Consider the following 20,261-nt stretch of genomic DNA (forward strand, 5'->3'; position numbering starts at 1 on the left):
GACCATCACTAGCAGAAGGGAGGAGGATACAGAAATGCCACGACACCAAGCCAATTGACGGCTCCTTGGGAAAAATTGCATCACTGGTGACACCATCAGCAAAGATATGTCAGCACTACCACAATTAACATGGGGTGCGCTGGCAAGGAAATAAAAATTGCATCACTAGTGACACCATCAGCAAAGATATGCCAGCACTACCACAATTAACATGGGGTGCGCTGGCAAGGAAATAAAAATTGCATCACTGGTTAATCACTGTCGCAGATGTAAGAATGGCCAAGCTGGAGTTCTGGATATCAGCTGTTATGGATTTGAGTCAAATCATCTTCTTTTCGATCTGTAGAAACTGTTTTAGTTAATCTCTCTGGAATCCAAATGGGCTGCTGTTCTCCCTGTGGAAAAACACAAACAGACCCCCGACTCCAGACAATCACTGGGTCAGGACCTTTCCATTGTCCTGTTAGAATATCTTTCCAAAGTACTTTAGGCTTATGTACATTTTTTGGATACATATGCCTTTCCGCAGCACTAAGTCCTGATGAATCCAAATTTAAAAAGTTTAGAGTAAAAAGCGTTATTTTAAGTTTATCTTTGGGGGATATATACCCCCTTCCAATTCCCTCTTTTTGCTTTAATAAGTATGTTTTAATAGTTTGATGAGCTCTTTCAACTATGCCTTGTCCCTGTGGATTGTATGGGATTCCTGTTATATGAGTAATACCAAATGATGAGCAAAATTGTTTAAAAGAGGTAGAGGTATAGCCAGGACCATTATCGGTTTTTAACTGTTTAGGAACGCCCACAGTGGCAAAATTTTGTAAGCAATGAGCTATAACATCTTTAGTTTTTTCTCCGGCATGAAGGGAGCCCATCAAAAATCCAGAAGAAGTATCGACTGTAACATGTAAATATTTTAATTTTCCAAATTCTGGCAAGTGTGTGACGTCCATCTGCCAAATATGGTTAGGTATCAGTCCTCTAGGATTGACTCCAAGATTAACTTGTGGTAAAAATGTCACACAATTTTGACATTGTTTTATTATATGTCTGGCTTGTTCCTTAGTTATTTTAAAACGCTTTTGTAAAGTATTAGCATTAACATGAAACCTTTTATGAAAATTTGTAGCTTCTTCAAATGTAGAGAAAATATGTATGTCATGTGTAGTTTTATCTGCTAAATCATTGCCTAAACTAAGGGCTCCAGGCAATCCTGTATGTGCCCTAATATGTCCTATAAAGAATGGATCTTTTCTGTCCCAGATTAGACTTTGTATAGCGGAAAACAAAGAGAAAACAGTAGAAGAAGGGGAAATTCTACCAGCATCTTCAAGAGATACTATAGCATTAACTACATACTGACTATCAGAAAATAAATTAAATACAGAATCTTTAAACATCACAAAAGCTTGTAAAACTGCATTAAGCTCTACCTTTTGAGCTGATTGTTTGGGTACTAAAAATGTAAAAGTTTGATCAGGGGTAACTACTGCTGCTGTACCATTATTTGACCCATCAGTGAATATATTTGGAGCATTCATGATAGGTGTTTTTCTTGTCATTTTAGGAAAAACTACAGGATGCTTAGACCAAAAAGACAACAAAGGATTAGATGGTAAATGATTATCAAATGAAACATTAGATTTACACATGATTATTGCCCAAGTATTTAACTCATTAGCTAACTCATCAATTTGATCCATAGTATATGGAGTAATAATTTTATTGGGAGAAATTCCAAACACTCCCTTTGCTGCTTTTATTCCTTTGAGTATTAATTGTCCTACAGCCTCAGGATACCTAGTAAGAATAGTGTTAGGAGAATAAGATAAATGTATCCACAATAATGGACCTTCTTGCCAAAATACTCCTGTAGGAATATTTTTTGTTGGTAGTACAATAAATAATAAAGGCAAACTTATATCAATTCTATCCAAATGTATGTTTTCCATATATGTTTCAATAATTTTTAATGCCTTTCTTGCTTTAGGAGTTAACATGCGGGGTGAATTTGGATCTGATGGACCTTTTAGAATATCAAATAAAGGTCCCAACTCTCCTGTTGGTATACCTAGATAAGGCCTTATCCAATTTATGTCTCCCAATAACTTTTGAAAGTCGTTAAGTGATTTGAGTTGATCTACTCGTATTTGAATTTTTGGTGGACGGACCATGGTTGAGGATAATAGAACTCCTAAATAATTAATTGGAAAATTTAATTGTACTTTATCTATTGCTATCTCTAGATTATAATTTTTTAATAAGTTTGTAAGTGTGGCATAACATTCCAGCAATATGTTTTTATCTTTATGTGCCAATAATACATCATCCATATAGCGAAATATTTGTAGTTCAGGATTTTGATTTCTAAGTGGCTGGATTGCTTTGTTAACATATATTTGACACATAGTTGGACTGTTAGCCATCCCTTGAGGGAGTACTTTCCATTCATATCTCTGATCAGGACCTTCATGATTTAATGCAGGGATAGTAAATGCAAAACGTGGACTATCCTCGGGATGAATTGGAATTGAAAAAAAACAATCTTTAATATCTATAGCTAAAACATGCCAGGTTTTTGGCAAAGCAGACAATTGAGGAATCCCTGATTGAGCAGGTCCCATAACAACCATCTCATTATTAATGGCTCTTAAATCTTGCAATAATCTCCATTTACCAGATTTCTTTTTGATGACAAAAATGGGAGTATTATGGGGAGATATGGAAGGTTGTATATGTCCTTCCGTTAATTGTTGTTTGACCAGATCATGGGCTACTTGTATCTTTTCTTTAGTCAGGGGCCACTGAGGAACCCACACTGGTCTTTCTGATTTCCAAGTAATTTTGATTGTCTCAGTGGCCCTTTCTGAAAATCCAACCCATGTCTGTCTGTTCCTTGATCTATTTGTACTGGTGCTGCTATACCTTGCCCTTGTTTTCCTAATCTTTTTTCTTTCCTAAAGCCTTGTCTAGCTCTAGTAGTGGGCACATTAGGATTGATATTATTTGTTAACGTCAAACCTAATTGATCTAGGACATCTCGTCCCCATAAATTTATAGGAAGATGATCCAATACATATGGCTGTATAGTTCCTTCACATCCTTCAGGATCCTTCCAATCTAATATCATAGAACTTCTATGGGGATTAGTCGCCACTCCTAGGCCTCGAAGCGTTTGAGTGGCTTGTTGTAATGGCCAATGTTTTGGCCATTCTTGACGAGATATGATGCTAAGGTCAGCTCCTGTGTCCAGTAGCCCATTAAACTCATGACCTTGAATATTTAGTTTTAGCATTGGGCGAGAATCTAAATTTAAAGACAACATAGCCCAATCTACACCTGTGGAGCCTAATCCCCTGGAACCTCTTTCTACACTATGACTAGGAAATTTATTATGTAGGCTGGGTATTATTAACAACTGTGCTATTCTATCTCCAGGTGAAATTACTGATATACCTCTTGGAGAACTAGCTATAATTTTTATTTCACCTACATAATCGGGATCAATTACCCCAGGACTTATCATAAGTCCTTTTAATGTAGATGAACTACGTCCCAGTAATAAGCCTACTGTTCCTTGGGGAAGAGGTCCTTTTACTCCTGTGGGAATGATTTGAACTCCCATGTCTGGAGTTAATACTGCTCTGGCAGAGGCACAGATGTCCAACCCTGCGCTCCCTCGGGTTTGTCTGATGAGGGATTTAATGGACAATGTGTCCTGGGCACTACCCTGATGGTGTTGCTGGGATCCTCCACTGCCCCGTATATTTGTGGTTGTGGGCCCCGGAGCATTGGGCCCCCCTGTCCGTTTTTTGGCAATGGAGCCTGATGCCTTTCTCCACGATATCTTGGATAAATACCTGGTCTTTGTCCGTTTTTTGATAAGGGAGTACCTTCTATGGTGGTTTGAGAACGGCATTCATTAGCCCAATGTCTCCCTCTACGGCATCGTGGGCAAATACCTGGTATTCTATTCCTTTGATACCTACTTTTGTTAAACCCTCCTCCTATGGGGCAATTCCTTTTAAAATGTCCTGTTTGTTCACAATCATAGCATGTTTTTGGCCTGGCATCTAAAGCCTGTTGTACTGCAGCTGCCAAGACTTGCCCTTGTTCATTAATATCTCTACATAATTTAATATATGTGTTTAAATCTTCATGTCTCCATGGTCTAATAACCTCTCTGCAGCAACGATTTGCTTGGTCATAAGCCAGTTGTTTTATTAATGGCATTGCTTGTTCTGTATCCCCAAAAATTTTGGCAGCCGTTTGAATTAGCCTATCTACAAAGTCAGCGTAAGGTTCATTAACTCTCTGTATTACCTTAGATAGCTGACCTTGTAAATCTCCATGTCCTTGTAAAGTCTTCCATGCCCTAACTGCGTCTGCAGCAATTTGTGCATATATAGCAGGATCATATTCAATTTGTTGCCGTTGACCCTCATAAGGTCCTTTTCCTAACAACATATCTAGATTTCTTTGAGGGTAACCGGCTGCTGCATTTCGCCTAGCTGTCTCCGCGCAAAATTCCTCATTGGCAACCTTCCATAACAAATATTGTCCTCCATTTAGTACAGATTTACACATGCTAGCCCAATCTGCTGGCGTCATGTCCAAGTTAGTAATGGACTCAACCATGCTTACCGTGAAGGGAGCTTGGGGACCATAGGTTGTTACAGCCTCCTTTAACTGCTTCACTGTTTTAAAATCTAAAGCACGGTGAATTCGCTGCCCTCCTGCCTGTTCAAGTACAGGGCATGCTAATCTTTGAGGTCCTGTCTCAGGATCCCATTTATCAACTACGGGGTTTGAGGGCCACTCAGCTGTCTCCATCGGTGGGGCTGTTGGTTGAATTATGCCCTCTTGTGATAAAATGGAGTTAGTAACAGCCTCCTGTTGTGGCCTTTTTCCTAACAACCCCTTTTCCTTTAAATTTTCTTCCTCTGTCTGACTAGCTCGAGAGACCTTCTCTTTTGCTTGATCTAAAATGTCTTTCTCCATGGTCTGAACCTCTAACAATTTACTTAACATCTTTTCGGTTTGTTTTTTACTAATTTCTAATCTACTATAAAGATAACGCAACCCAATAAGATAGCACAAAACAAAGCCGAAACTGAATGAAACAAAAACGGAATAAAAAATCGTTGTATCAATTTTTTCTTCCTCAGGGCCGACAAACTTCAAACCTTTAGTCAACCATTTTTTCCAGTTTGCCTGAGAAATTTCTAGGGATAGGCAGCTTGAAACAAAAACAAGATAAATCAAAACAATAACACATTGTTTTTTGAGTTGGTCACCCATTCTTTCGCTCTTCCTCAGGGGCGAGCAATTTCACTTACCTCTAAGATTCAGAAGTTCCCCGCACGGGACGCCAAATGCCACAGTCTGGCTGGGCACAAATGCCGCAGTCTGGCTGGGCACACAATCACGAGCCACCACACAGCTTGTAGATTCAAACAGCAACTCTTTATTCCCGAACTCACACCAGCCGTCTACAATCACGTTCTGGGGAAATCCAAGTTCTCTGCCCAAATCCACCTTCTCTCCCAAATTCACCTCCACTGGGCTTCTATCTCCAAAATATACTGTCTGAATCCCGTGAGAACTCAAGGGGAACTCAGGCAGCAGGATACGCCCTATTCCCAGCAGGAATAATCTTAAACCTTAAACCTGGAACCTAAACTGGGAACGCCCTAAACAAGATTATCTTAAAACCGGGAACACCCTAATCTGCCTTGGTCCTTGAGCAAGGTTAAGTACATTCAATGTCACTGCAACATGGGGTACGCTGGCAAGGAAATTGTCATACTTACTTGGCTAATGGCTCCCAGCAATTTTAAAAGGTTTTTAAACCATTAAAAAGCAAAAACCCTACTTTGTGTACAACCAGAGGTATGAAAAATTGTGCTCTATATGTGTAATATGAATTGTAATGCATTCTGCTGTCATATATAACAAATTAAAATTTTGAAAAAATGAAAAAAAGCTTCAATTGTCATAAACAACAACAAAAAAGCAAAAACCAATGTCACGAATCATACAAAACAACCCTCTGGGCAGCACTCAGCTTGCAAGCCACAATATGCATACTCACCAACTAGTGGGATAGCCATAAAACACAATGACAGAGCATAATAGTATTTACTTCTCAGGAGGGAGGGGGAGTGACAAGTTGGGAAGAGGGGACTCCTAGGATACCTGCCATGCTCTATTTCTCAATCGGGGGAGTGGTTACATGTTTACACCTCAAGATTCAAGCTGTACATTCTGATTTGTGAACTTTTCTGTATGTTATACTTCAGTTAAAATGATTAAAAATGGCAAGCAGGGTAGTGTTAAAAAATTACAGGAGGCCATTGTTTTGGACTAAATATTAAAATATGTATTATTTATCCTGATTGCTGAATTTTTTGGTGCCCCCTTAAATTCTGCCCTGAGGCAGGTAGCTCACCCTGGTCCTTGGGCTAATGGACAAAAGCAGGAAGGAGGCAGAGTGACACAGCTGGGCCTTCAGGGAAACTGAGACAGCACAAAGGCCCCTCTTCAAACTGCCATAAAGTCAGAAAGATTTTAAATATGTCACTCAGAGTAAGAGGCATGAGTTTATCAGAAGGGATGGGAAAAGGTAAAAGGGGACACCCTCAAGGGAGAGAATGGGTCCTTTCCGAAAGGAGAGGAATTAAGCTTCTCCGGCCTTCCAGTTTTATTGGGATCCCAGGGGAGTTTCCAGAAAGTTCTGCCCAGGTCCACCTCTTGCCTTTTGACTGACAGCAGGATGACATCAGGCTTTCAAGTCCCCACGCCTTAACAACTCTAGGTCCCTTTGGCCCACACTGACCAGTTTTAATTGGAACCTGTTCTTAACAGTCTGTAAGAGTCACAAAAGTCCCTTCAGTGTTACTTGTGCTCTTCTTATCAGCATTTCAGGCCTGCGTTCATCCTGTCAACTTAATCCAGGCAGAGCTGCAAGTGAATTGCTGTTTAGAAAACAAAGCTTACGGAGTCAGCAGATGGGCCCAGTTTACATTCTTTTGGGGAGTGGGATGGAGCCCCTAACCTCCTGTTCTCCGCTCGCATCCCTGGGGCAAACAACTCCCCCTGCCTCCCCCGACCCCCGTTCCCTCACCTATAATGGGGAAGGAAGAGGGGCGGGACAAGCTCTCAGGGTCTAACATTCTTCCTCGCCCCACCTGGACAGCACCCGGAGTTGAAGCGAAAGTCGCGGAGATTCAGGGCGGGAGCCCGCTTCCCCGCACTTCCCGACTCTGCGTCCCTCCAATGGGCGGGGAGGAGAGCTTAGAGCTGGAGTCCTGATTGGCTGAGGCTGACTACACAGGAGGACGCGCTTCAGTAAGGCAAACGCGCGTTGCGTCATCAGTGAGCGACGAGGACCTTTAAGTGAAATAAACTCCTTTCTAATTGGCTCCCTCCTTCCAGAGAGACTGGAACAGCGGTGGGGGATTCGCTGTCCTCCAACTCTAGGCTTCCGGTATTTGGAGAGAGGATGAAGATTGAAGAGAAACATCTGAAGTCTCTAACGGTCCTGAAGTCCTGAGGGGCGGGACTTTGGCCGTAGTGGGTGGACCCTGGGGCGGGTCTCTCGTGGGGGCGGGAATTCTTTGGGGGAGTGGGTGAAGCCCCAACGCTGTGCTTTCCCTGAGTGTGAGGCGGGGCCAGTCGTGTGGGCGGGATCAGAAGTCGGACAGGGCGGGGTCAGGGGCGGAGTCAAGGAGGGCGGGGCCGAGCCGACGCCGAGCGCGGGGCAGTCACAGGGACCAGGTCCCAGCTATGGCTCCGCGCTGCTGGCTCTGGTGGCACTGGTTGGGGTGGCCACGAATCCGACCACCTTCAGCTAGTAACTCCACGAGTAGGTGCAGGGCACTTTGGGCTGGACGGGAACCTGGGAGGCCTGGGAGCGCGAAGTGTAGGGATCACCGCGGAGCAGGGCTGAGCTGGAGAGGGGAGAGACTTGAGGAGTCCATTCATAGAGAAGTGAGGGGTGGTGTCGGGCAAATGGGGGCCTGCATGGTGAGATGTGAAGCCTCACGGATGTGATGGAGGTTAGCAAAGATTGAAAGGAGAGACCATGAGGTACACATGTGTGAGACGGGGTTGACACAGAGGTCTGTGTGGAGACAGGGAAATTTGAGGTGAAACAGGGTCGGTCTGTAGGAGCAATATCGAGTTCTAAGGAGAGAGGGGAGTTAAAAGAAGAAAGAGACAGGGCTTGTGGGGAGATCCCCACGGGTGGGCGGGGTTGGGATGATATGGAGTCAGTGGGAAGATGTAGGATAATAGCTGATTGGGTAGGGAATTCTATAAGAAAAATGAAAAAGTGCTGGGCAGGGAAGCTTCAGGGGCCATAAGGGTTGTGGACAGGACATAGGTTCATGGGCAAGGTGTGGGTATCTGGATAAAGACACAGCCTTTGGGGGTTCAGATGAAGTGAGGAACCCTATAAATGCCAAAGCTTTGAGAAAAATGAGAAGGAAGGTTCAGGGGAGGGTGAAGCTCTGCAAGATGCATCTCCTGACAGACTCATCTGAAGTTGGTTTGGGATTAGAGTGTTGATTTGACCTTGCTCCCCTTCTCTGCCCAGACTCAGGCTTCTACCGGCATTTCTCTGCACAGAAGAATCCCCAGATCTGTGTGGTGGGCAGTGGCCCAGCTGGCTTCTACACGGCCCAACACCTGCTAAAGGTAAGCCACTTCTTCAGGCTTCATCCCCGTAATTCATTCACCTGTCGCTCCATCCCAAGGGCAAGCTCTACCCCTTTTTGGGGTTGCCTGATGAGGAAGAGGCTCCCAGCCCACCTAGGCTGTATATTTTTACCTGTTTTCTTACCTAGAGCTGGGGAGTCCCACCTTAGGTCTTCAACTATGAGAGAAGTGTGTTTTCCCCATGGTTGGTTGTTAGTGGCTGATGGGCAGCTGTGTTTCCTTGGCCAAGCACTCTGAGGAGCTTATGCAGCCCTCCAGATTGGCTGTCTTCTCCTCATCTTTTCTCTTCCTTGTCTCCAGTCTGTCTCTGACAGCCTGCATTTCGAGGCACCATCTTCTCCCAGCTTTCTGTAATTTTGTCCAATTTGCTGTGCCCTCCTCACCCACAGCTCCAGTCCTCCTGCTGCCTGGCTCCTCCCCCCACTACAGGCCAAGGTCTCAAGGCTTTCAGTATTGGCCAAGGCTACCAGATACACTAGGGCACGGGGAGACCTAGGTTAACTGAGATGAGTCAGTGGCCTAGGTTTGGAGGAACTTGGAGTGTCTGTGGAGAGAGAGAAGAAAGGATGAATATATTAGTTATATACAATGCAGATTAAGAAAGATAGGGTGGCCCACTGTCCTGATTTGCCTGGGACAAGGGATTTTCAGTGCTGAAACTAGGAAAGGTCTCATGGAGACCAGGATGAACTGGTCACTGTTGAAGTGGCCTACACATGCTTCCCAAGCAACATGGGTGACAGAGCTAGTTAAGTGATACAAGCAGAGTGAGCCAGGCCAGGTGGGTCAACAAGAAGCTCTTTCCTACCAGGTGTGGTGGCACATGCCCATAGTTCCAGCAACTTAGGCTGAGGCAGGAGGATCCAAGTTTGAGGCCAATGTGGACAACTTAGTGGGTTCCTGTTTCAAAATAAAATTGGAGAAAAAAGTGAGGGGCTGGGGATATAGCTCAATGATAGGTGTATGGTGCATTTGAGTTGCACTGAAGGCCACTGGCTATGGGAAGGGCCTCTGGTGTGTGAGGAGTCAGCCTGGAATGCAAGGCCATGGGTGCAGGAGGACAGCCTGGGCTCTGGGATGGAGGCCAGGGAGCTCATACCATCTGGGGGACCACAGAGCCCCTCCCATTTTTTGTGGTACTGGGTATCAAACCCGGGCCTCTGCAGGCTGGGCAAACACTCCTACTAACTATACCCCCCCAGCCCAGAACCTCATTTTAAATTTCAGTTGTACTTGCTGTTTGCAGGGTAGACATAGGCAGGACTGGGATAAGGATAAGGGATCAGAAAGAGATGAGCAAGGAGACCCAGGGGCTAGCTCTGGGTGGAAGGGGTGAAAGGAAGCATAGGAGCAGAAGGGGAGACATTTGGGGGACAACAGTATGGTTTTATCTCAATGGCTTCAGGATGTGTGCAGTGGGTAAGACAGCCTAGGGTCTCAGGTTTAGAGCTTGGAGAGAGGTCTGGACAGAAGAGGGAGAGGGAGAAGGAAAAAGATCCATAATTTGAAATCAGGAAGGAGTCAGTAAAACCTCCCCAAAACTTGGGGAAAGAAGGGTCTCAGACCAGAAGCACCTCCAAAAGTGTCCTTGTTAGAGGGAGAACAGAGGGAAGGGGAACCAAGAAGGAGCAGCCAGAGGAATGGGTAAGGGAGGGGGTTTCCTGGAGGATGGGGTTGGCCATGTGAGATAAGGGGTGTTATGATGGTGACCTTGGAGAGAGCCTTCTTACTCAAATGAAGAAAAGCACAGAAGATAAAGACAGCTGGGTTGTGTCATGTCAGGACTTGACTGCCAGGCTGAGCAGTGTGAACTGTTCCAAGGCAACAGGCAGCAAAGGAAGGTTTTGGAGCAAAAGAAAGGTAACAACAGTGGTAGTGATAGTAATGATAGTTTACATTGATTGAATGCCCTTGTCAGGCCAGGCCTTGGCCAAGAGCTTCAGGACTTACTCATTTTACCTTGAGCCTGACACAGAAGGGATGTTCTATTGTACAGAGAAACTAGAAAACTTTCTCTGTGGCACAGAGCCAGTTAGTGGTGGCAATGGCTGTGGACAGGCAGTGGAGTGGAGGAAAGAGGGGATTTCGCAAAGCTGAGGCACTAAGGGCAGGAGCTCCTAGGCCTTGCATTCCGTTGAATCAGGAGGTTCTACAGGAAGTGTCTATGTGGGAGTGCAAGCCAGGGTGTCTTCCATAGGAGCCCCATTGCTGTACCCCAGATGGTTTGTGGCCAAGAAGTCTCACCATCTTGACCTCCTGGTGTTCTCAGTTTAGAGGAAGAACCTGAGACCTAGGAGGTCCTGGGACTTGCCAGGCTCATGCTGCTGGTTGGTGGCAGAGCCAGACCAGGCTTATCTGCCCAGTCCCAGCTCTGTGCCATCCCTACAGCCCCTCAGGGTGCCGCAGGAGGACAGGCAATGTGGAACTTCTGTTAGAGTGAAACTGTTTTCTAAGACTGGGAATAAATTCATTTCTACCTCCTTCTCCCCTGCCCATGCCCCTGCTATGTCCCCATTTCCTATCTTGTTGGTCCCTGTTCCAGTGGGATGACATTGGAGACTAGAGCTAAGGGTAGGTATGAACTTAAAAGGGTGGTTAGGTAGTGTGGCACATACCTCTAATCTCAGCTTCTTGGGGAGCTAAAGCAGAAGGATCACAGATTTGAGGGCCTGTCTCAAAATATAAAAAGGGCTGAGGATGTAGCTCAGTGGTGAAGCTGCCCCTGGGTTCAACCCCTAAAACCATTAAAAAAAAAAAAAGATTTTCAAAAGGTGATTCTGAAGTCATGAGACCTGCTGAGTATTTCTAGAAGTGTCAGAGGGTCAGAGGGCAAGGCTGATCTGACTTGAGTAGATGATGCTCCCCTGATACTAAACTCCATGGAGGGGAAGCTTCAGCTCTCCTGATTTTGCCACATTTCTCACAATCTCGTGGCTGGCTATCCTTCCTGAGGTCTGACCTCAGCCTGTCTTGCTGCTCGTTCTGCCCCTTGTTGGGCTCTCTGGGCAGAAGAGGAGACAAGGGGCGCTCTTTCTTCTCGTAGATAGTCAAAGCCTCTTTGTGTTTTCTGCTCTCTGAGCTGAGCTCTCCTGCTCTCTCTGGGGAAGGGAGGACCCAAGGGGGCCCTGCTTTTCCCTCCACCCTCCCAAATGTGCCTTCTCTCCCAGCACCACACCCAGGCCCATGTGGACATCTATGAGAAGCAGCTTGTGCCCTTCGGCCTAGTGCGGTTTGGTGTGGCACCTGACCATCCCGAGGTGAAGGTGGGTCTCTCTGAGTATTGAGGGTGGTGTTTGGAGACACTGGACCAGACAAGGAGGTCAAGGAGGCCCCCTGTGATGGTTCAACCCAGGCAAGCGTGAGGGTGACACTGGGTCCCTGGAGCTACCTCAACCTCTAATCCCTCCCTCTTGGGGGGTTACTGGCAGAATGTCATCAACACCTTCACCCAGACTGCCCGATCGGACCGCTGTGCCTTCAGGGGAAATGTGGTGGTGGGCAAAGATGTGACAGTGCCTGAGCTGCAGGGTGCCTACCATGCGGTGGTGCTGGTGAGTGTGAGGGCCCTGGCTGGGAGACTGTGGCTGGAGGATGGTAGCTGAGGCACGGATGGGGCAGGGCTGAGGCCAGGATGGAAGCTCCTGAAAGGATCCCTGGGGACCAGGTGGGGCTTCCTGGCCCTGTGGTGCTGGTGCTGAGGGCTCTGGGCCTTGGGCCTGTGATCTTTCCTCAGAGTTATGGGGCAGAGGACCACCAGAGCCTGGAGATTCCCGGGGAGGAGCTGCCTGGTGTATGCTCGGCCAGGGCCTTTGTGGGCTGGTACAATGGGCTTCCTGAGAACCGGGAGGTGAGTTTGGGGAGTACTCCTGCTGCGCTTCCTCCCCAGCCCTTGCAGGGCCAGGGAAGCCCTCAGAGGCCAGAGCTGGGGGAAGAGGCAGTGAGGAGTGAGATGAGGAGGTGGGAGAGATGGACTGACAGGCGTGGCAGGTCAGCCATGGAGGGACTCTGGGCAGAGGTGGGGACAGCTGGGGGAGAAGGGCCCCACCTGATGCTCAAGTAGGATGGACTTTCAGAGCTGGGACTGGGCATGAGGTGTCTGCAAATGAGATTAGCCTGACTAGAGCTAAGGCTAGGGGCACACTATAAGACCTTTTCCCTGCAGCTGGCACCAGACCTGAGCTGTGACACAGCCGTGATCCTGGGGCAGGGGAATGTGGCTCTGGATGTAGCCCGGATCCTGCTGACCCCACATGAGCTCCTGGAGGTGAGTGGTAGGTCAGCTGCTGCAGGTGAAGGCACACTGAGGGGAGGGTACCCTGCTTGCAGGGATGAGGCCTCCTCCCTGAAGCCCAGCTCAGCACCTGTTTCCTCAGGTGCTCAGCCAGGCAGAGGCCTTCTGGAAGGCAGCCCTGTGAGCTTCATCCTGTATCATTTCCCCTTCACCTTCAGCATCTCTGGTACATGGACTTTTTTTCTTTTTTAAGCTTAAGTGTGCAATAGGACCTTTGCACACACTGTCCCTCTTGCTTGGAAGATTCTGGCTCACTTCCTGTCAGTTGTGAAAGTTCACTGGCTTAGTTATTCCTGCCACCAGGAAGCGTTCCAGGATCTCCATAAATAGGTCCACTTTCTCTGTAATATCTTTTTCTCACAAATCAGTCTACCTTTTTTTGGTACTAGGGATTGAATCTAGGGGCACTTAACCACTGAGCCATATCCCCAGCCCTTTTTATTTTAAGACAGGGCCTTGCTAAGTGGCTTAGGGCCTTGCTAAGTTGCTGAGGCTGGCTTTGAACTCGTAATCCTCCTGCCTCATCCTCCCAAGCCACTGGGACTACAGGTGTGTACCACTGCGCCTGGCAGATCAGTCTACTTCTGTTTCACGTATAGCATATTGTCAGCACTGCAGTTTCACACTCATTGATGAGATTTGATGAATATTTCTCTCTTCACCAAATAAGAAGCTCTGTGAGGGCCAGAACCATGTCTGTTTTGCTCACATAGACTGACCTTGCCTAGTGCTGGACACATGGTAAACTCTCAGTACTTGTTCATTGAGAGTCAGGGTTTGCTGCTAGTTGGAGCCATCTGCAGAGTTTGCAGTAGTGCTTCATCTGACCACCAGGGGGAGCAGTGGTTCAGTTTTGGGCTGCCAGCTTTCTGCTCAGAGTTTGGGACACGACCAAATGGAGAGTCCCCTTCTCCAGGTTGGTATCCAGTGATTTCAAGGACCTTCTTTTGTGCTAGAAAACAGACATCACAGAAGCTGCCCTGGGAGTGCTGAGGCAGAGTCGGGTGAAGACTGTGTGGATAGTGGGCCGGCGTGGACCCCTGCAAGTGGCCTTTACCATTAAGGTACAGGGGTCAGATGAGGAGGGGCCAGGATCCCAGATAGAGGATCTTCCCTTGGGGGATGGGGTGGCTCAGCCCCTGGGAGTGCTGCTTCCTGGGATAGAACAGGGCCCCCAGGGCCATGTGCTTTCCCCACTCCTGGACTGGACTTGGGTGGGCTCAGGAGTGGACATGCTCAGGGCCTGACCTCCTCCCCACTCCCCACTCCCTATCTTCAAGGAGCTTCGAGAGATGATTCATTTGCCAGGAACCCGGTCCATTTTGGATCCTGCAGATTTCTTGGGCCTCCAGGACAGAATCAAGGGTGAGGGGCCCTGGCCTGGCCCCCAGCTCACAAGGGAGGGATGGCTTAGGTCAAAGAAGGCTTGCGGGAGGACTCAGTGGGTGGGGCAACCCTAAATGTTCTGCATTGCTGACAGAGGTTCCCCGTCCAAGGAAGCGGCTGATGGAACTGCTGCTTCAAACTGCCACAGAGAAGCCAGGGGCGGGGACTGCCGGCCAGGCATTGGCCACCCGTGCCTGGGGCCTCCGCTTTTTCCGAAGCCCCCAGCAGGTGCTGCCCTCTCCAGATGGGCGACAGGCAGCAGGCATCCGCCTAGCGGTAACCAGACTGGAGGTGAGTCTCATGCTACCAAGGACACCTCCGTTGTAGGCCTGCCCATCCAGCCTGCTGTTGCTTGCACTCTCCCCAACAGGGTGTCGGTGAGGCCACCCAGGCAGTGCCCACAGGAGACACGGAGGACCTCCCTTGCGGGCTGGTACTGAGCAGCGTTGGGTATAAGAGCCGCCCCATTGACCCCAGTGTGCCTTTTGACTCCAAACTTGGGATCATCCCCAATGTAGAGGGCCGGGTTGTGGGTGTGCCAGGTGAGAGGGTATGGGAAGACTGGGTACCTAATTATGGTGGGGAGCTGGAAGGCCGATGTCCCCAGGGCCACTCATTCATCTAGTGACACACTATGAGAACCTGCTCTGAGGCAGACCCTGTCCCAGGACCCAGCCCACCCTGGCCCTAGAAGGAGTTCCCAAGCACTAGGACATGTTGTCATTATGTCCTTCAGTAAGCCTTCTCCAAGGCCTGGGCTGGGCTGGGCCCGTGCTCAGTGCTAGGGTTAGAGATGAGCGCCCTCATCCTCAGCTTCCAGTCTAAGTACCCACGTGCGTTCATCCAATAACATTTACTAAAGGCCTCTGGACTGGGGGTGGACAGGCCCTAGGGATGAGGGGGTAGCATGGCAAAAACAGGTTGAGAAGAATTCAAGTTGGTAGACTAGTGGCCATAATGGGCCCAGCTGGTGGGTCTTCTGGGGGACTTGTCGTATATCTGCGTGTGCACATGCGTATAGGTTAGGACACAGGCTTGTCCAGCAGTGTCCAGCCATGTCCCCTTCCTTTGTTGCCCCATTCAGGCCTCTACTGCAGTGGCTGGGTGAAGAGGGGACCCACAGGTGTCATTACCACTACCATGACGGACAGCTTCCTCACTAGCCAGATGCTGCTGCAGGACCTGAAGGCTGGGCTGCTGCCCTCAGGCCCCAGGCCGGGCTTCGCAGCCATCCAGGCCCTGCTGAGCAGCCGAGGTCTGGGCCCTGATGCTGAGATTTGGGGAGTGGGAGGATGGCTTCTCTTTGGGCTTCTCTCTCTGGGAGGAGGGTCCTCTGGAGGGGATAAAGGAGGAGGGAGCAATATTGACTTCTCTTTCCTCTACTTCAGGTGTCCGACCAGTCTCTTTCTCAGACTGGGAAAAGCTGGATGCTGAGGAGGTTTCCCGGGGACAGGGTGCTGGGAAACCCCGGGAGAAGCTGGTGGATCCTCATGAGATGCTGAGGCTGCTGGGGCACTGAGCCTGGATCCCAGTCCCTATCAGGAAAAGGAAGAGCACTGTGCAGGGAGGAGGGGCATGAGTCAGTCTGAGCCAGACTCTTCCCCAGCTACAGCACCACCTGCCCGGGCTTGGGGGCTTGGCTGGCCCTTTTCCAGGGGTCTCTGAGTACTGCCTCCTATGAAGTTGTCCTTGCCAGTGTGGGTTTTGGAGGTAACCTAATGTTAGGTGGGGTGCAGGCCCATCCCACCTCCTCCCACCTCTCTGCTGCTGGATTTTGGGGGGCTACTTGATCGGGAACATGATGGAAATAAAGCAGTTACAACCAAGGGCCATGGTTGATGGGACTATTTCTTTAAGAGACTGGGGTACCGTTCTGGCTGCAGCTTGCCTGTGGTCACCAGGTGACACTTGGGAAGCAGCTCCCTGGTCAGGGACCTCTTGGGCTGGGTTTGGTGGTCAGGCCTGGCATGCCTGCGTGCTCCCTCTCTGCTCTTGGTTCCACTCCTGTGGTCTTCCCTATTCTTCCCACGTTTTGGTCATCCCTGGCCAGGGCCAAGTCTACCCTGCCCTGCTGGCCCTGCTCCCTGGTGCCTTCCCTGGTTACCCCAGGACAACTGAGATACTGAGATGAGGAAAAGGGTGGGAGTGGGAATTGGGCAGCGACTTGCTCCAGGTCCCTCCCACTGGCCCAGCAGGTCTGGCCTGGATCCCTAGTCTCTCTGCAGGCTCTCTGTGCCTTCCGGCCTCTGTCGGTTTCCAGCCAGATCCACGATTCTTTTTAAAAATAGTTCCTGGATTATTTCAATTTACAGTGTTTTATGGCAGCTCCAAGATGTTGGCCTCACTTTATAAACTGAGGGACCCTCGAAATTAACTGGCCCAAGGTCACACAGCTAGAGAACTGAGGGCTAAACCCAGGGCTCAGGGCAAGCTGGTGTTTTCTCCATAGCCGCACTTGCCTCTGGATATCGGGTCTGGGGACACAGTCCCAGAGAGGGGAGAGAGGACCTGGGCACCCGCCGGCAGGGAGGGGCCCGGAGGGGCGCGGGCGGCGGGCCGGGGCGGGGCGGAGGCGGCAGGCGGCGGCGAGCGCTCCGCCACAGTCGGCTGGCGAGCCCTGGGAGCCGGAGGCGCAGCCCAGCCCGGGACGGACCCCGGCGCCCAGCGGGTCTTGGGCTGGGCGCGGGGGCCGGCGGGACTCACCTGCCAGGCCGCGCTGCGGGCACTGGTCCCGCCGCGCCGGGCTCAGGCGCCCGCCGAGCTAGCAGCGAGCGCGCCAACGCGCCGGGGCCGTGGCGCCAGGACAGGCACCGCGCGGGAGGCGGCCGGCGAGGGCTCTGGGCGCGGGCGCAGCGCCCCTTCCCCCGGTGAGTGGCTGCCAGGGACGCGGCGAGCCGGGGGCGCCAACTTCGCCGCCAACTTGGGGCTGGACTCCGGCGCCGCGCGGGCAAGGACGGCGGAGACAGACGCGGGACACCCAGGGAGAGTCCGACAGCGCAGGGAGCCAGGGAGGGGCGACCGGGGGACAGGGACCCTCGGGAACGGGGCCTGGGGTTTGGACCCTGGCGGGCGGGCGGCGAAAAGGCGAGGAAGACAGGCGGAGGAGACAGCGGACGTCAGGGAAGGACGCGGGCCAAGCTCCCAAGACGTTCGTCCCCGGGGTCTCGGAGCCCTCCTCCCCTTCTCCTAGCGTCGCGGTACCTGCGGGCAGTGAGTGGTGCGGGGATATGTCAGTCTGGGCTGCAGAGTCCCCCAACTGTTGCTGCTGGAAGCCTCTGGGGCAAGGAGTCGGGTGGGGGCCGGGACCTGGGGCTGAGACTGGGTTCCACTCGAGTGAGGGGGCTGGAGAGGGTGAGGACCCCAGAGGGTGAAAGGGGCTGTGGCGGCTTCAGGAGCCCATTCCTCTGGTTTCCCCATGTCTATGGGGCACCTGCTGTGGTGGCATCTACCTTCCATTGTGGGACCCTTAACCCCCTGTGATCCCCCTAGGCCCTCCCCTCTCAGCTCTCCCTCTTCTCTGCCCTCAGAGAATCAGAGTGGGCTTCTGATGTGGTGGCATCTTCCAAAAACCAACCCTGATCCCTGGAGGACACAGGCTAGGAGGACTCAAAAAAAAAAGCGGTGGCATAAGAGGGGTCTGGAGAGCCTGAGCCCCGCTGGCTGAGCCCTGGCCGCAGCACCAGGGCACTTTGTTCCCCTGGGGATTGCTCTCAACCAGGATCCCCCGACGCCTGGGAGGGGAAGTCTGAGCTTCCTGATGCCAAAGGCAGTGGGTACCTAAGCCTAGGATGGCAAGGCCAGGACCTGTGAAGGCACGGGCGGGCACCTTGCATCCTGAAAATTCCCAGAGGTGTGTTTGGCTACCCTTCAAAGGTCCTGCTGGGTGAGTGGGCCAGAGGACCCCTGGGCCTGATGCTCAATCCATTTGTCCATCCCGGTTCCCTGCCCTGCTAGCCCAAGGAGACTTAGCACTCAGTCCCCCGGCCCTTGGATGGAGGCCTCATCCTCCATCCTGATCCTGGCCATGGAAAAATCAAGGAAAGGACCTTATTTGAAGAGGGTGCCATCGTACTGGCTCTATTTTGGAACCAGTCCAGTTCCTAAACGAACCAGTGGCTCTGAACCTGTTTCTAAATTGGGAAGAGTAAGAATGTGAAAGGGACAGGTAGGCAGGAAATCGGACTCCTGAGTTCGCTCCGGCCCCAGGGCGCCTTGGCTGGGACCTGTCTCACAGCGCCGTCTCCAGGTCTGCTCGCCACCCCCACGGTGGGGCTTGAGATGGAGACCCAGCCCGGGGCACTGGGCTGGGGACCTTAAGGGCCAGGGACACCCACAAGGGGTAGGGGAGAGGCAGGGGGCGCCGAGTGCGTGGTGCCCAGTTTGGCCGCCAGGAGGCGTGGCGCGGTCCCCGCGCCGGGAGTCACCGCCGGCGCCGCCGCATCGCGAGTGTCCTTGAGCCGCGGGTGACAGTGGCTCTCGCCGCTTGCGCCCCCTCCTCCCGCAGGGGCAGCCTGATGCCACGTTTCCTATGAATTATTTATCGCCGGCCTAAAAATACCCCGAACTTCACAGCCCGAGTGTAAGATTCCTGCCGAGGGGAGGGGGCGGGGTGCCCCCGGGGGCAGAGCGGGATCAGCCGGGAGGGGGCAGTTAGTCTTGGAGCAGCCAGAACTAGGTGCCCCAACAGTGGGGGCAAGATGGAAGGCCAGGCTCTCTCCTGGCTCCTGGGTTCAGATTTTAGCCAGGCAGAAGCGAGCCAGGGAGGGAGGGAGGGAAACCCGACGGCAACGGAGGGGCTTCCCCGCAAGGGCATTGGGTCCAGTGGGCAGGGCCTCTCTAGTGGGAGGAATGAGCACCGCGGATGGGTGGGGCCACCTCCTGGGGCCAGAGCTCCAGGCCTGCGAGAGGGGGAAGCCTTCAGTGTCCGCTGTGTGAGTGTGAGTACGTGAGGGTGTGTGGTGTGTGGGTGTGTGGGCGTGCGTGTGCACATCCTTTTCGGAGAGCCTGTCCGAGGTATGGGGAGCCAGGAGAAGGGCAGGGATCTAGCATGTGGAAGCCTCAGGTAGGTCCCAGAGGACTACCTTTGCCACCCTCTGCCCAGGGTTTTTAGGATACAGTGTTCAGCAAACATTAGTGGCCCTTAAGGAAAGGGGTGAGACCCAGAGTGGGTGGGCAGAGAGTCCCTGAGACAAGCCTCTGCCCTCCAGGAGCCCTCAGTCTACCTGCCGCAGGGCAGGATGGAAGGGCCATTGCAGAGGCCAAGCTCAGAGCTCCCAATCTGGAGAGGACCCAAAGGTTGTGTCTTCTCCCTCCAGGTCCAGAGTCTGATGGATCAAGGAAGGCAGGCACTGGCAGGAGCAAGATTTGGATTGGGCTCTGAAAGACAGTGGAATTTTGTCAGGAAGAGGACACTCCAGCCCAGGGAAGAGCAGGAACCAGGGCCTGGAGATGAGAACTGGGCCACTGGGCTGGCAGAGTTGGGGGCTCCATGAGGGGGAAGACAGTAGGTTGGGGTCAGGGTGTGGGGGACACTGTGCCTGAGACTAAGCTGTTTGGACTTCATTTGTGGGCACCGGGAGGCAGTTGTCCTACTTGAGGAGGGACACAGGGGCCAGAGGAGAGTTTTGGCAGCCCAGTGGCACAGGCAGGTGGGTGGGAGGGAGGTGGAGAGGGGAGGTGGGAGGCTGGGGGAGGAGTGGCTGGGCTAGTGATGGCATGCCACTGGGCATGGCGGCCACCTGGTGAGGAGACTGGAGCCCAAGTCTGCTTGAATCTGTTTGCCCTTTGCTTTGTGGGGCGCAGAGAGTTGCCTGATACCAGCGGTCCCTCATTTGAGACCCTCTGGTTAGAGGCACAACCTCCT

The 20,261-nt window shown here is 51.3% G+C and overlaps 1 protein-coding gene across 4 annotated transcripts; it reads left to right on the forward strand.

The window, feature by feature from the left end:
* The first annotated feature begins 7,719 nt into the window (after window positions 1-7,719).
* LOC124105995 (NADPH:adrenodoxin oxidoreductase, mitochondrial) lies at window positions 7,720-16,224 on the forward strand. Of its 4 annotated transcripts, XM_046463478.2 has the most exons (13): window positions 7,724-7,867; window positions 8,426-8,547; window positions 8,632-8,700; window positions 11,889-11,984; window positions 12,150-12,272; window positions 12,455-12,568; window positions 12,884-12,985; window positions 13,969-14,076; window positions 14,293-14,377; window positions 14,493-14,689; window positions 14,769-14,940; window positions 15,483-15,653; window positions 15,787-16,224. In XM_046463478.2, exons 1-13 carry the CDS (start codon window positions 7,789-7,791, stop codon window positions 15,915-15,917), a joined length of 1,569 nt encoding a protein of 522 aa, XP_046319434.1. In that variant the 5' UTR covers window positions 7,724-7,788; the 3' UTR covers window positions 15,918-16,224. The 4 variants fall into 4 exon arrangements, with proteins under 4 accessions (XP_046319432.1, XP_058441289.1, XP_046319433.1 ...); XM_046463476.2 differs by lacking the exon at window positions 8,426-8,547 and having other exon boundaries at window positions 7,720-7,867; window positions 8,600-8,700; XM_058585306.1 differs by lacking the exon at window positions 8,426-8,547 and having other exon boundaries at window positions 7,720-7,867; window positions 8,600-8,700; window positions 15,483-15,647.
* The last annotated feature ends 4,037 nt before the right edge of the window (window positions 16,225-20,261 follow it).

Source organism: Marmota monax, unplaced genomic scaffold (genome assembly GCF_021218885.2).
Source record: "Marmota monax isolate L192 unplaced genomic scaffold, Marmota_monax_Labrador192_F-V1.1 WCK01_AAM20220418_F8-fsc01376, whole genome shotgun sequence".
Taxonomy (NCBI): Eukaryota; Metazoa; Chordata; class Mammalia; order Rodentia; family Sciuridae; genus Marmota; species Marmota monax.

Excerpts from the sequence above, each read along its gene's own strand:
- LOC124105995 (XM_046463478.2), top strand. The coding sequence starts at position 7,789 with ATGGCTCCGCGCTGCTGGCTCTGGTGGCACTGGTTGGGGTGGCCACGA. Across the intron at positions 7,868-8,425 it reads TTCAGCTAGTAACTCCACGA|CCTTTGGGGGTTCAGATGAA; the intron begins GTAGGTGCAGGG and ends ATAAAGACACAG. Across the intron at positions 8,701-11,888 it reads CGGCCCAACACCTGCTAAAG|CACCACACCCAGGCCCATGT; the intron begins GTAAGCCACTTC and ends CTTCTCTCCCAG.